This window comes from Chenopodium album, chromosome 22 (genome assembly GCF_948465745.1).
Source record: "Chenopodium album chromosome 22, dcCheAlbu1.1, whole genome shotgun sequence".
In the NCBI taxonomy this organism is placed as follows: Eukaryota; Viridiplantae; Streptophyta; class Magnoliopsida; order Caryophyllales; family Amaranthaceae; genus Chenopodium; species Chenopodium album.
In genome coordinates, this window is record NC_137855.1 from 3,549,908 (window position 1) to 3,563,864 (window position 13,957).

At 35.0% G+C, this 13,957-nt stretch overlaps 1 protein-coding gene and 1 pseudogene across 3 annotated transcripts; both read right to left on the reverse strand.

Annotated features, from left to right (window-relative positions):
* LOC145603769 (wall-associated receptor kinase-like 1) lies at window positions 1–5,972 on the reverse strand. 2 transcript variants are annotated; one of them, XM_081659752.1, is made up of 4 exons: window positions 5,879–5,972; window positions 4,001–4,856; window positions 3,802–3,912; window positions 1–1,399 (listed from the first exon to the last, which is right to left on the reverse strand). In XM_081659752.1, the coding sequence occupies exons 2-4, from the start codon at window positions 4,677–4,679 to the stop codon at window positions 204–206; spliced, it is 1,986 nt and encodes a 661-aa protein (XP_081515878.1). In that variant the 5' UTR covers window positions 4,680–4,856; window positions 5,879–5,972; the 3' UTR covers window positions 1–203. The 2 variants fall into 2 exon arrangements, with proteins under 2 accessions (XP_081515878.1, XP_081515877.1); XM_081659751.1 differs by lacking the exon at window positions 5,879–5,972 and having other exon boundaries at window positions 4,001–4,934.
* Window positions 5,973–6,802: 830 nt separating this feature from the next.
* LOC145603771 (wall-associated receptor kinase-like 8) lies at window positions 6,803–12,158 on the reverse strand (annotated as a pseudogene). Its single transcript, XR_014104904.1, has 3 exons — window positions 9,677–12,158; window positions 9,455–9,568; window positions 6,803–8,381 (listed from the first exon to the last, which is right to left on the reverse strand). The product of XR_014104904.1 is annotated as a wall-associated receptor kinase-like 8 (transcript).
* Window positions 12,159–13,957: the final 1,799 nt, after the last annotated feature.

Sequence of the window (13,957 nt, forward strand, 5' to 3'; positions counted from 1 at the left end):
TCATTTCATATATATGCGACCAATGAAGAAAAGTTGCTGAGAGCTAATTGCAACAGAAGGACAGAACCCCCTCATGGTATGAAATTTCAACCGAATATACATGTGAAAGTTCAAATAGCAAAACCGGACAAAAAAAAGGCAATTTCTCAACAATGTAAGATAGAACCACAGAACATCAAATGATCAACAGTTACCTTAAACTGTCAGTTACCAGCCATAAGTGGTAAGGCTTCGATAGACAAGGAAGTGCAAGGGCTGTTGTCCGAAAAGGATGTGTCTCTACTGAAAGGGGAACTATACTCCATGACCTCACAATCACACTTCAAATATTCTGGTTTCGTTGGCTTGGACACATAGGGTGACCTAATTCCATCAAGCAACAATGCGACTTCTTTCATTGAAGGCCGTTGTTTTCCATTCATATTCAGGCATTGCTTTGCTAGGTTAGCAACAGCAGTTAGCTCCTCTTCCTTAGCTTCTTCAGAGACGGAAGGGTCAAACATATCTGACACACGAGAATTTTCCATTAGAAAGAGGAACTCAGTAGCCAAACTAATATACCCACCCGATTTGTTGGGGTAAATTGGTTTCTTTCCTGTTATGAGCTCAACAAGGACTACTCCAAAGCTATACACGTCACTTTTCTCAGTAAATTGATTTGATTGGAAGTACTCTGGGTCCAAATAACCATATGTGCCTTGAACACAAGTGGTCACATGAGTTTCCTCAATAGTAATGGCCCTTGAAGCTCCAAAGTCAGAAACCTTTGCCCTGTATTTTTCATCCAAAAGTATATTGGAGGATTTTACGTCCCTATGATATATTGGAGCAGATGAAGATGAATGTAGGTATGACAGAGCACTAGCTGATTCTGAAGCAATTTGTAAGCGCATACTCCATGTAACATAAAAATCATCAATCGGATCATGAATATGCTGGTAAAGAGTTCCATTTGGAATGTACTCATAGACCAGCAATGGGACTTCTGTCTCTAAACAACAACCCAATAATTTGACCACACTCCGGTGATTGACTTGAGAAAGAATAACCATTTCATTAATAAATTGTTCTAACTGACTCTTGTCTACCTTCTTAGATTTCTTAATGGCAACAGTTCTTCCGTCCACTAACATTCCTTTGTAGACTGTACCTTGCCCTCCTTGGCCAAGAATTCTATCTTCACTAAAATTGTTTGTCGCTTTCTGTAACTCACAAAACCCAAATATTCTAGTTTTATCAACAATACCATTTCTTGAGGAGATTTGCTGCTGCAATAGTAAACCACCATTTCTCTTAAAGAATTTAGCTTTAAGCCTAACCTCTTTTATCCTCTTTACCAATCTGTAAAGCCAATAGCAAACGAGGAGTAACATCACTAATCCTGTGCTGACGCTGAATCCTGAGACAACATCGAAATAGGCAAAAACAAAGTAAGACCTTGAGTTTCTACAAGATTGGAATAAAACTTTCTCAGTAAGATTAGAAAATTTTAAAGATTCTACCATATAAGGAAAATAAGCAATCATTTTCAAACATCCCGATGTAAATTTGATACAATGAGGGCTTTGTTTGGCTCACTAGATCTGATTCGATGTGGAAGTTACTAGTTATCCAAGTGACAAATAGTAATAGACATGTAACCAATTACCCAACTCGAAGCCCGGAATCTACCCAAAATCAATTCACGTAATTTGACTTGGCCCCAACCAGTATGACAACAATTATACACCCATTCATATCATAATAGACCCAATGGAAGTAGGTCACATGACCCAAAGCGCATCATGACCCAAAGCGCATCTAAATACAACCCTAATAATCATGCACTCGAAGATGACCATGCCTCAATCGACTCAACCTCAAAATCATAGATCTTCAAACTAATGATCAAAGTAAATGTAAATTGTAGTGGACTTATTTTATCCGAACTTAATTTTTTTAGAATTTATTTTATCCAAAATTATTCTTTTGATTGAACTTATATTTTCTAAATTAAGAGAAAATAAAGTATACTCCTTTTGTTCCAAAATACAGTTCTCATTTTCCTTTTAGGCGTCCCAAAATGTTGTTCTAATTTTGTATTTTTTACTTTATTTTAAGACACTATAAAAGTACCTAAATACACTCAGTTTTTAAAGTTTTTATTCACTCAGCTGACTAAGATACCCTCATATTTTCTCTAATTATTTATGCTCCTACCCATGTGCATGTAATTTATTCCATATCTAATTTCTTTTTTTTTTGAAAGAATTCCATATCTAATTTCTAGTACTTTATATTTGTGATCCATTCACATTTCTTATACTTTGCTCTTTTTTATTTTTATTTATTTATATTATGTATTCTACGCACTTTCTCCTCCCATTTACGTCCCATTGTTTTTGTCAAATAAGAACTATATTTGGGAAGGAGGGATTAATAAGATGAAACAAACAGACCCTAAGTTCATACTAACACCTCTATTTTGTACAACAAAGGAAAATAAGAGATACTAATCCTTGTCTTTATAAAGTTTTTCCCATTTGGTATCTACATGATTTTCAATGCAATATTGTAATTAAAATATTTCAAGCTATACATTATAAAACTTGTATATTTAGAAACTAAAAATCAAGATGAATATAACAAGATCCCAAAAGAATATGTTTTGAAGTATAGAAAAACCATTAAATTATTAAATTCCATAACCATATGAATCTCACCAAATGGAACAAACAAAAGAATAAGAAGGGAGTAGTATGGATTTTTATAAAATTATTATAAATCTCCTTCAATAATAAGTAACAACTTCAACTCTCTCACCTACTAATGGCAAGATCCATAGGTACTTTTAGTGTGTTGTACTACTTCCGTACTTTTAAACTCTACTCAAGTTTGTGTAAGAAAAAAAGGTGAATAAAGTAAGAGAAAGGGTAAAGTGTATTTATTGTGGTATTAAAGGGGTAAGATGGTAACATGAGTATGTCAAAAATTGAATAAAGTAAAAGTGAATAAACAAATACAAGAACCTGAATGGAAAAGTGACTTATGAGTAGACAAAAAAAAGGAAGTGAATACTTATTACTCCCTTTGTCCCTATTTGTTTGCTTCGTAGACAAGATTTGCTTTATTTAGGATTGAATCAAAAGATTGCAAGTGGAACTGTGGAAGAGGGTGTATTTGTTCTTTTCACTTTTATGAGTATATGCAAGTGGGTTCAGTGGTGGGGCCCGTGGGGGTATGTTACTAATCTCACTACATTAGGAAAGGGACATTCAAAAATAGATTATATGGCAAACAAATAGGGATAGACGGAATACCTAAAGAATTTAAGTTTATCCTAAATTAATATTGCCTTAGTTTCACATTATTTGCAGCTTTTTCCAAATATAGATGCTGTACATTATTTGCAATTAATGTTTTGTTTTCCTTTTAGGTGATCATTTCTTTCTATCAATCTCCTTATCATATGCATCCATGGCCATATTATAAAAAAATTAATATTGTATAACTATACATTAGGACAAATTTAATTAAATCTCACATGATCATATTCTTGTACTAGTATAACTATTGGTAAATATTTAAAGTTTGGCCATAAAAATAGAAACAAAAAATTATATTATGAGGCGGGAGTAAACTCATTCACACATCCATGGAGGAAAATGACAGTCTAGGGATTAGGGCTATGAACACTGAACACATTTTACTAAAAAGAGATAATTTTCAAAAGAACTCAAAACTATATCTGTTATATAATTATTTATAAAAAGAAAACTATGAGAAATTTGGGCCAATGTTATCAAATTCTGAAGCACTTACCAAGTATAGAAGCCAGGTTAAACAATTGAAGCTTCTTACAAACATATTGTGGAGTCGTTCCAGCCGTATCGACAGTACAACCATGTTTGCACTTTTGGCATTCTCTCACCACTAAGACAAAAAAGAATTAAATTATCAGTTTGTCCTCAACAAGGATAAATGTCTGTGGAGAATAGAATAATGCAATGCTGCCACTTACATTGACATCCAAGATAAGGGTTCCCTACATAGCCTTTGAATGGATCTGATGAGCAAGAACAAGTATGAAAACCAAAGCCGAAAGTAATACAATCGAAATTATCAGACATCAAATCCTCTGCTGCTGTAAATGGACCACTCCATTCTAGTACAGTAGCCAAACTTGAGAAACTCCCTGAGAATTCAGTCACTCTTCTTATGTCAAGTAAACCCGCAGCCACATTGCAAGTCTGGGGATTTGATAGTGCTTCATGATTCTTGTCTATTTCATAATAATCAAGGCCATCTTCTCCCCTACCGTAGAAACTGTCGTCTGTTGAAGATGACAGCCTAGCTTGGCAGCATCCAACCCCATTACAGCTAGTCATGTTCTTCTTAGAAATATTGTTTGTACATACTGAAGCACATCCAGTCACGACTTCACTGCTACTATTCTTTAAAACAAGGCTGGCACCACAACCCTTAGACACAAAAACATTTAACTGAGTTGATAAAAGAAATGGAGTGCCACGAAGGTCAACACGCTGGACAACCGGTGAGTCAGTAACACCACCATTATCACTTCTGCAGATATTATGAAAAACGTTTTTCACTACTAGTGTTTGCCTGTTTGACATCATATTACTATTATCCATAACTGGTGATAAAGCGAAGTACCCTCCATCCCAATTTATGTCCATAACCTCAAAAAGGAGATCGCGAACGGGCAAGAATGGTTTCGGGGGATGAAAGGAGGTATTGCAAATGATCTCATAGGATTCATTATAAAAACATTTAGAACCAATCCCAAATGGATATGGAATCTTGACATCACCGCACTGATCTTGGCAACCAGGCTTTGCAATAGGTGGACCGTCCTGTAAAGTTGAGGACGAAACAGTTAGCTGCAGTGATGATTGCAGCTTAAGAAGCAGCAAAACCAGTAATATCATCATTGATTGCATAAAGTTGGTTCTAATGTTTAGATGTTACAAGTAGTATTGCTTAGTCCTAGATACGTGATGATATTTTTATATACACTACTACTATTATTTTTCCAATAATTATAAATGTTTTTTTTTTCACATTTCAAAGACTTTGGGCTATTGCCTATTGCGACTTTTCCAAGTTGTATCTATAATCTTTCAGCTTCCCTATTCATTTTCACATTATCAGTCAAACTTTGCAATTTCAAACGACAAACATTGGTCCCTTTTTTAAAAAAAAAACAATCCTACATTAATTTGGATGTTTCCGAACCAACCAAATAACACATTTGTGGGAGTGTGACACTTTTGACATATATTTTGTCACATCATCTTTCTCTCATCTCACAATTCAAACTCCTACGAATTACGGCTGTCTTGTGTCGTCTAGTCCCAAATAATCAAGTGGTTACAAAATGAGGGTATTGATTCCTCTTTCTTCAAATAACTAATTTGTAATCACTTGATTACAAAATGAGGGCATTGATTCCTCTTTCTTCAAATAAGTAATTCTAGTCCCAAATAATCAAGTGGTTACAAATAATAAGTAATTTCTGTTTGTCACCTCAAGTGAATTTCTGTTTGCATTTCACTTCAAGAGGTGACAAACAGAAATTACTTATTATTATTGTAATTAACCATCATCTTTCTTAGAAAAATTATACAAGTAAATTGTAAACCTAAGTCAGATAATTGCAAAAAAAATTACCGTGATTCAAAACACCAAAAAAAATTTAGATGAATAGAAATTATGAAACCCCTGATTTAGATAATGCAGAATACTCAGTGACTGAGTTAATTATTGAAAAATTTAGGGTTCAAACATAGTAATTCTAAATCATAATTAACAAGTTTTATCGACAATTAATTAACAAGCTTTATCGACAATTCAATATAGCCGAAAGACGACTGACCTGAGTTTATCTAGCTGCGCCATCACTTTATTAGTTCCGCAAAAATGGTGATCGAAGCTTTCTTCGTTTCAGTGTTCAGTTTTTTTTTTTTTTTTTTTTTTTTTTTTTTTCGGGACATTTTAGAATTACGAAGGTTTTATACCTTTTTTTTTTTTTTGTTTTTGTTTTTGACAAAGAAGGTTTTATGGTCATATAAAGGCCCAATTTATCCTAAAATAGCAAGGGCCCAATCCAATTCGTTCATAACTAGATTATTACGATCCAGCCCGGTAACGAGGACCAAGCCAGCAACAAAGATTTACAAGAGAGACACAATTAAATGTGGACAGTACACTAGAGGTGAGTAGGTGACAATTGAAGTGTGCGGGGCGAATTTGGTGAAGTCAGATCGGATTGAGTTTAGTCAATTTTAAATTTGAGTCATGCTAAATTATTGTGGGTGTGTTGTATTTCTTTAACTCAATACACATCCTTTTTCTTAGTTCTTAAAATTTACGAGAACTAAAGATTTGTAAATTTGTGTATCTTTTAGAAACTGTAGTTTTTAAACTTGCAACATGTCTGCTGGTATGCAGTGCCTACCAGGCTACCATTAGAATTTATGAGGAACCTTTGAACTATAGAACACATTTTAGTTCTCCTGCATAAAGTTCTAGCACCTTTGTCAAAATAAATAAATAAATAAATAAATAAATAAAGTTCTAGCACTAGCTTCCGGGAGGACATTAACCTTAACAGAAGCAATATGACTGAATTGGAAGCAAAAGACATTCTTCTTGATCATATTTATAGGGCAGATGATGTTTTCAGTAGCATCAAACACATGATCATTCAACCCAATTGCAGAAGTAAAAGATTGTACAAGTATACACCACAAAAACTTGGCATTTAGTGAATTTGAAAAAAAAAAAAAAAAGGTTTAGATTATGTGCAAAATCATATTCAGATTATGTGCAAAATCATATTCAGATCTCTAGCCCGTGAAATTATATTACAGGAAAATACAGTAGATATCAGCATTGCCTTGGGAAATAAAAACAAAGAAAAAACTAAACCTGACAAGCTAAAAATATCTTCGTATTACAACGACCTTCCTCAATACATTCTGTTCACAATCAGCTACATGTTGACACCACAATGTTTTTAACAGAATTACAGTGCACAAGTATGAAAAATAGATTACTAGTTAAGGTCTTCCTAGCAAAATACATGCTCAGAAATATAAATTCCATTTTGCTATGATTATAAATTTCATGAAACCTTCCTTGGCTATAATTTTCAAGAAATTAAACTCACATCATAATGTATGTGCCATAGCTCGTTGGACCACAGTGGAGGAAGCACCCGTGCCAACACCGGGATAGAATGAGCTGGTACTTGAAGAAGCACCATGCTTATTATCACTCATTTCCATCATCACTTCCTTACCTACCATAGAATTTGGTTCTGTTGAATGAGGCACATGGGATGATCTGATCCCATCTAGCACAATTGCGATTTCTTTCATAGTAGGCCTTTCTTTTCCATTCATTTTTAAGCATTCTCTTGCAAGCTTAGCAACAGCAACAAACTCTTCCTTCTTTCCCTCATCTAAAATCCGAGGATCCAAAATATCAAAGAGACGAGAATTTTCCATGTGGAACAGAAATTCAACAGCCAAACTAATCCATCCCCCGTCATTGGTGGGGCAGATTGGTTTTTTTGCCAGTTATAAGCTCAACAAGGACTACCCCGAAACTGTAAACATCACTTTTCTCAGTGAATACATTTGACTGGAAGTACTCTGGATCTAAATAACCATACGTCCCAATAACACATGTAGTCACATGTGTCTGTTCAATGTCAATGGCTCTTGAGGCCCCGAAATCTGAAACTTTGGCTCTAAATTTAGCATCCAAAAGTATGTTTGCGGACTTAATGTCTCTGTGATAAATAGGGGCAGATGAAGATGAATGCAGGTATGCTATAGCATCAGCTGATTCTGCTGCCATTTGCAGACGCATTTTCCAAGTAACATGAAAATCCCCACTTGCATCATGAATATGCTCATAAAGTGTCCCATTTTGAATAAACTCATACACGAGCAAAGGAACTTCTGTCTCTAAACAGCAACCTAGTAATCTGACCACATTCCGATGATTAAGATCAGATAGAATAACAACTTCATTGATAAATTGTTCTAACTGATTCTCATCTACTTTTCTAGACTTCTTAATGGCCACGATTCTCCCATCCTTTAACATACCCTTATAAACCGTGCCTTGGCCTCCTTGACCAAGGATTCTGTTTTTGTTGAAGTTGTCAGTGGCCTTCTCCAACTCTGTGACAAGAAAAACTTTCGTACTCTGGGCACCCTCACTAGAATATGATTGTTGCAACAGCAAGCCACCGTTTCTCTTGAAGTAGTTAGATTTATTTCGAATCTCTCTCCTTTTCTTTACTAATCTATAGAGCCCGTAGCTACCAAAGAGCAGCACCATCAATCCCATGCCTAAACTGAATCCTGAAATAAGCATCACAAATACATATAGAAAATTATGTCGAGTTTTTTTTTGGATTTGTAGCAACCAAGGAACAACACCATCAATCACACAAATACATATACTTCGTAGAAAATAAGTCCGCTACAAAAAATTGAGCACATGCAAGCATTTATCCTGTGAGTCTTAACAATATCATATCTATTCCAAGATAAATGAGAAATGATCATTACTTGCTAATCAAATATAACACCTACGGTGGGTATAGTTTCTGTTAAATACGGGTTTGGGCCGCACCCGTCACGGGAGAGTGCAAGTCCACCACTTTACAAGACCAAGGAGGTTCCACCTCAAGACCATATGGCAATGAGGGGAGTAGCCCCTTAGCCTTATATTGTGGTGGTAACTCTTGAATTCTTTCAATGTGGGATTTCATAACCACTACACTCCCCCTTTAGTGTTTAGTGTGGGACAAGAAGAATGCTCACATGTGGGTTGTTCATGGGCTCAACAGTTTCTATAATTAACAATCTGAAATCCAATTTTTAGAGTACATCTAGGACGATGTAGGCTGAAGAATTTTAGAATGCAGATGTTTAGAGTGCATTTGGAACTCAATATTATGGTCATTGCAAAGACGCTAAGGTTAGCAACACTAAGGAAATGCTAGTCATGGCATGCTAGGTCCATTAGCTGTATACATTGTAATTTCAATATTAGCAGGAAGAATATAGAAAATGATACCATATCACAGATCATTTAGTTTTAGACAGTCAAGACAAGGAAAATTGACTCTTAATAATCCCAACTATTGCTTATGTGTACAAAATAATACCATATAAGGTATTTGCTCTCAGCAATGGATTTGTCAATTATACAGTGAAGAATAATCTCTTTAAGAATGCTACAATTAAGGCTTTTCATTACGATTAGGAATAAAAAGGCTACTCCATGTTCCCATTTACGGAGTAGCAAATACACGTCAAACTAATGGAAATATGTCACATTACATTGATCTAAATCATAAAACTGACACAAAGCCATAAACTGATCAATAACGTTTAAACAACTGAACAAATTTTAATGAAGTTGTTACCCAGTATCGATTGCCACTTGAACCATGGATTTTTCTTGCAGTAATAGTGATATGGAACAAATCTTATTCCGCTAATATCACAACCATACCTGCACTTGCTACATTTCTCCACAACTAGAAAAAGAAAAAGGGACTTAATTAGTTAAACTAAATATTATTAAGTGAAAAAAGAGCGTCCAACTTACAGGAAGGAAAAAATGATTTATGAGATAGGTTGTTTACATTGACATCCTTCTAGAAGATAGGGGCTTCCTTCATAGGGAAAACTGCAGTAACAAACTCCTTCCTCTTGACACTTAAAATTGGGATGATCAACCGCGGAATTGTTCTGTATATATGAAGCTGGACCTTGCCAAATTAGTATTGTTGGGACTGAGGTTTTGGAGAGCTCGTTTACTGAGAAGCCGCTACCCCTTCTCATGTCCATTAATCCCATTCTCATATTGCCACAAGTATAAGAATCTGCTCCAACATCAAGATCCATCTCATAAAACTCAAAGGAAGAGTAGTGAAGCTCGGCTTGACAGGCTCCAACCCCATATAAATCAACAGTATTATGTATTCCACAAATGGCAGCACAACCAGCCAAGATGTTTCCACTCCTATTTCGTAAGAGAACACTGCCACTACAACCTTTCATGACAAGAGCATTCTCACCAGAGAAAGAAAATGGACTTCCACCAAAATCAATGCTGGAATTAGACCTGCATGTATTTGTATTGTGGACATCAGTCCTTACAAGTAGTACTTGGGACTGTTGGGAGTCTTGCCCCAGTGTTATATTCATCACTTCTAGATTGAACTTCTTTAGGAAAGGTTTGTGGGTACGACTACAAATGATTTCATAAGACTTACTGTAGTAACATTTATTACCGATTCCAAAAGGATACGGAATTGAGACATTACCGCATTTTTCTGGGCAATTAGGTTTGGCAATGGATGCTGCTGCTAACTGCAGTGATAACAGCAGCAGGAGAAACAGGACAAGGGACATCAGCATTTTGCAATGTGTATTTTCCTACTTTTGGTGTCTTGTTTAATTTTTCCTCCATGGTTCCTGCTGTATTTATTACTCGTATAAGCTAATCAACAGTATGAGTACAACCATGACTTTTCCAAGTCATCGCGAGTTCCTTTCATCTTGTGCAAAAAATCAAGACTCCAAAAGTCAAAACATCTCCTTTTGTTTTCCCCATTTAGAGCTGATGAGAGAAATTAAGAAAACAATGAAAAATCAAAACATCGGTGTGTGTTATAATCTTAGCCACAAGCTAATGAAAGCAATGTCAACTGTATTGACAACTACTTAAGCATTACAAGTTTACAACTATGACTTTTCCTGACTTTCGTTATCTTCTGCAGAAAAACCAAGAATCGATCAATATCTAGTCAAGCAACAAGGGAACATGAATTAATATTATGAATTTTATATTAACGCGTAGCTGAATTTTCTTTCCACAAAGATGACCAATTACTTACTCCGTATTCCATTTATGACCGATCCCAAAAGGATATGGAATTGAGACATTACGGCATTTTTCTGGGCAATTAGGTTTGGCCATGGATGCTGCTGCTAACTGCAGTGAGTGCAGATGCAGGATAAACAGGAAAAGGGACATCACCATTTCGTAATGTGTATGTGCATCAGACTATCAGTATATGTTCCTACTTTTGTTGTCTTGTTTTTTTTCCCTCTCCTTCCTGGTAATTGCTGTATTTATTGTAAGGTAATTCAGTATGTGTTATAATCTTAGCCACAATCCCCCTCAAAAAAAAAAAAAAAAAAAAAAATATATATATATATATACTTCCTCCGTTTCTTATTTCTTGCAACATTTGCCATTTCGAAGTGGTTCACATTTCTTGCAACAAATTTATTTTTTTCCTTATTTGGAAACTTTTTCCTGTCAAAATGACCAATATACCCTTACTTTAAAATTTTTAACACATAATACTACACATAATTACAACCCATTATAACCCTAATCTAAATTAATTATCTATGAAATTCCACCCAAATAATCAGCCCCATTATCTTTCTCTCTCCTCCTCCATTTCTCATTTCATCTTTTTCATTTCTCATCTTTCATAATCGAATCAATGGTTCATCAGATTTGGTGGTTTCGCAGGGATGGAGGAAGTTCGTCAGATTTGGTGGTTTCACAAACTAAAGGAAATTAATTCCCAGCACTATTCAAAATTAAAATAACACAATGAAAACTTAGAAGCAACTTCCTACTCCTAAGAATCAACGGCTCATCGTTCATCTCTTCTCATCTCTATTCCTAGTGGATTTGGTGGTATGTCGGGATCGGTGGTTTTTTGCTTTTTGGTGGCTTGTGGGTGGTTTTTGATAGGTGGGTTCGGTGGTTTCGTTGGGGGATTTGATGGTTTTGGTGGTGTCGTTGGTTTCGTTGGGTGGATTTGTGGTGGTGTTGGTGATTTCGGTGGTGGTGGTCATGTCGGTGGTTTCGCAGGGATGGGGTTTTAGTGGTTTCGTGGGTTTGGTGGCGTGGATCTGGGTGGTTTTGGTGGTTTCGGGTGTACTAGATCTAGTGGTTTAGTTGGTGGTGTCGGTGGTTTCGCAGGGGTGGAGGGGTGTTATTGACGGTTTTGTGGGTTTGGTGTTACAGGTCTTGGTGGTGGACTGGTGGTTCTGGGTGATGGTTGTGGGTGGTGTGCGTTAGTCGTGGTGGTGCTGGACTTTGGTTGTTTAATTGCTTTTTTAGTTGGATTAATTATTCTCCCATCTCTCCTCCTTAATTACATTATTTATATGCCCTTATTTTTCATTAAATATGCTTAAAAAGTTTTGACTAGGGAAACGTGCTACCCCTTTGTTACAAGAAATAAGAAACGGAGGGAGTAATTCTTAGCCACAAGCTAATGAAAGTAATGTCAAGTATTTGACAACTTGTTAAGCATTACAACTTTGACTTTTCCTAGACTTTCATCATCTTCTACGAAAAACCAAGGGCACAATATTTTAAATTTTATCTTTAACGAATGGAATAAGCAATATCTTTAAATGGGGCCTGTGTAAAATATCAATTACAAAATAATAATAATATACATAAGAGTTGATTTCCCTCAATATAGTTGGATCAAAAATTATTTCCCATCATACATTGGTTTAAAAATAAATTCCCAAGGTACCGTCGGTGCCTGGTTCAGCTTAGAATTGCTAATGTCGCTAGCGATTTTATAAAATGACATTAGCGGTTTTTTTTATTTTTTTAAAAAAAATACAAAGAGACGTGCTCTTTGTTCTTAGTATTATGAAAAGGACACATACACCCAAGTAAAGCGGGTTTGTCAGTTGGTGTTTGTTTTTTTCTCAAAAGGAATATAAACTTGTTATTTCAAAATGAGGTCTCTTTTTGCACATATATAGTATTCAATGCATTTAAAGAGGGAAAGAAACCAATTACTAATAAAAGGTGGTCTCTTTTTAAAACCGCACGAGTAGCGGTTCTAAAACAAAAACCGCTGATTAGCGGTTTATGGTGAATCAAAATAAAACCCACACCAATCCTACATGGACGGTATTTGAGGAATTTATTTTCGTAACAACGTATAAAGGGAATTTGTTTTCATTTTTACATTATTGTGGGAAATCACTCTACATAATAAGTCGTCACATTACGCTCCAAATACAAAATAAAAAACAATATGCAGTATTTCAACAGAATTACTTGCGTGGACCTGGTCCACGATAATATTATTATGGACCCGAAATTTATTTACACGCAACTAAAATTATATTGAACATAATGACCCTTATTTTTAACATACTAACCTTATTTTTCACATAGTAACCTTTATTAAAACTAGTATAACATTTAATAATATTGTGAACTTCAAATACGACGCTATTACCCTAATTTTAACATAGTGGCCTCTATTATTCATATTGAACAGTATATAAAATATTTCATTAAAAAAACTAACCACTTAGGCCTATATATTATCATTTCAACATAGTGACCTTTTTTATAATTGTAATGATCCTTTTTTTATATAAATAAAACAATCACAAATTTTCTAATATTAGTGGTCTATAATAAATTAGTGTGAACCAGGTCCATTTAAAAATTTGTAGTATTTTAATTACAAATTACTAATACGTAGTAGTATAAGTAATAATAAGTCATCAGGACTCATCACAATACACTCATCACTAATATTATAAATTATTAGCATGTTTTAAGACAAAATCATCAACAAGACAACAACACTTTCAGCATCAGCAGTTGAAGATTGCAAATTTACCATATATCCCAATAATTCTGCAAATTAACTATTCTTTTTTCGACAACCTGTTTTAGAGGAGGCCCCTATTTATCTTCTAGATAAACAAAAATGGTAAATCCCATGACATATTGGTAAATACTCCCTCCGTCCCCAAAAGAATGACCTATTTAGTCTAATTTTAGTCCCAAAAGAATGACTCATTAGCATTAAAATACCCACCAATTGCACAATATTTGTGCAAAATTATCT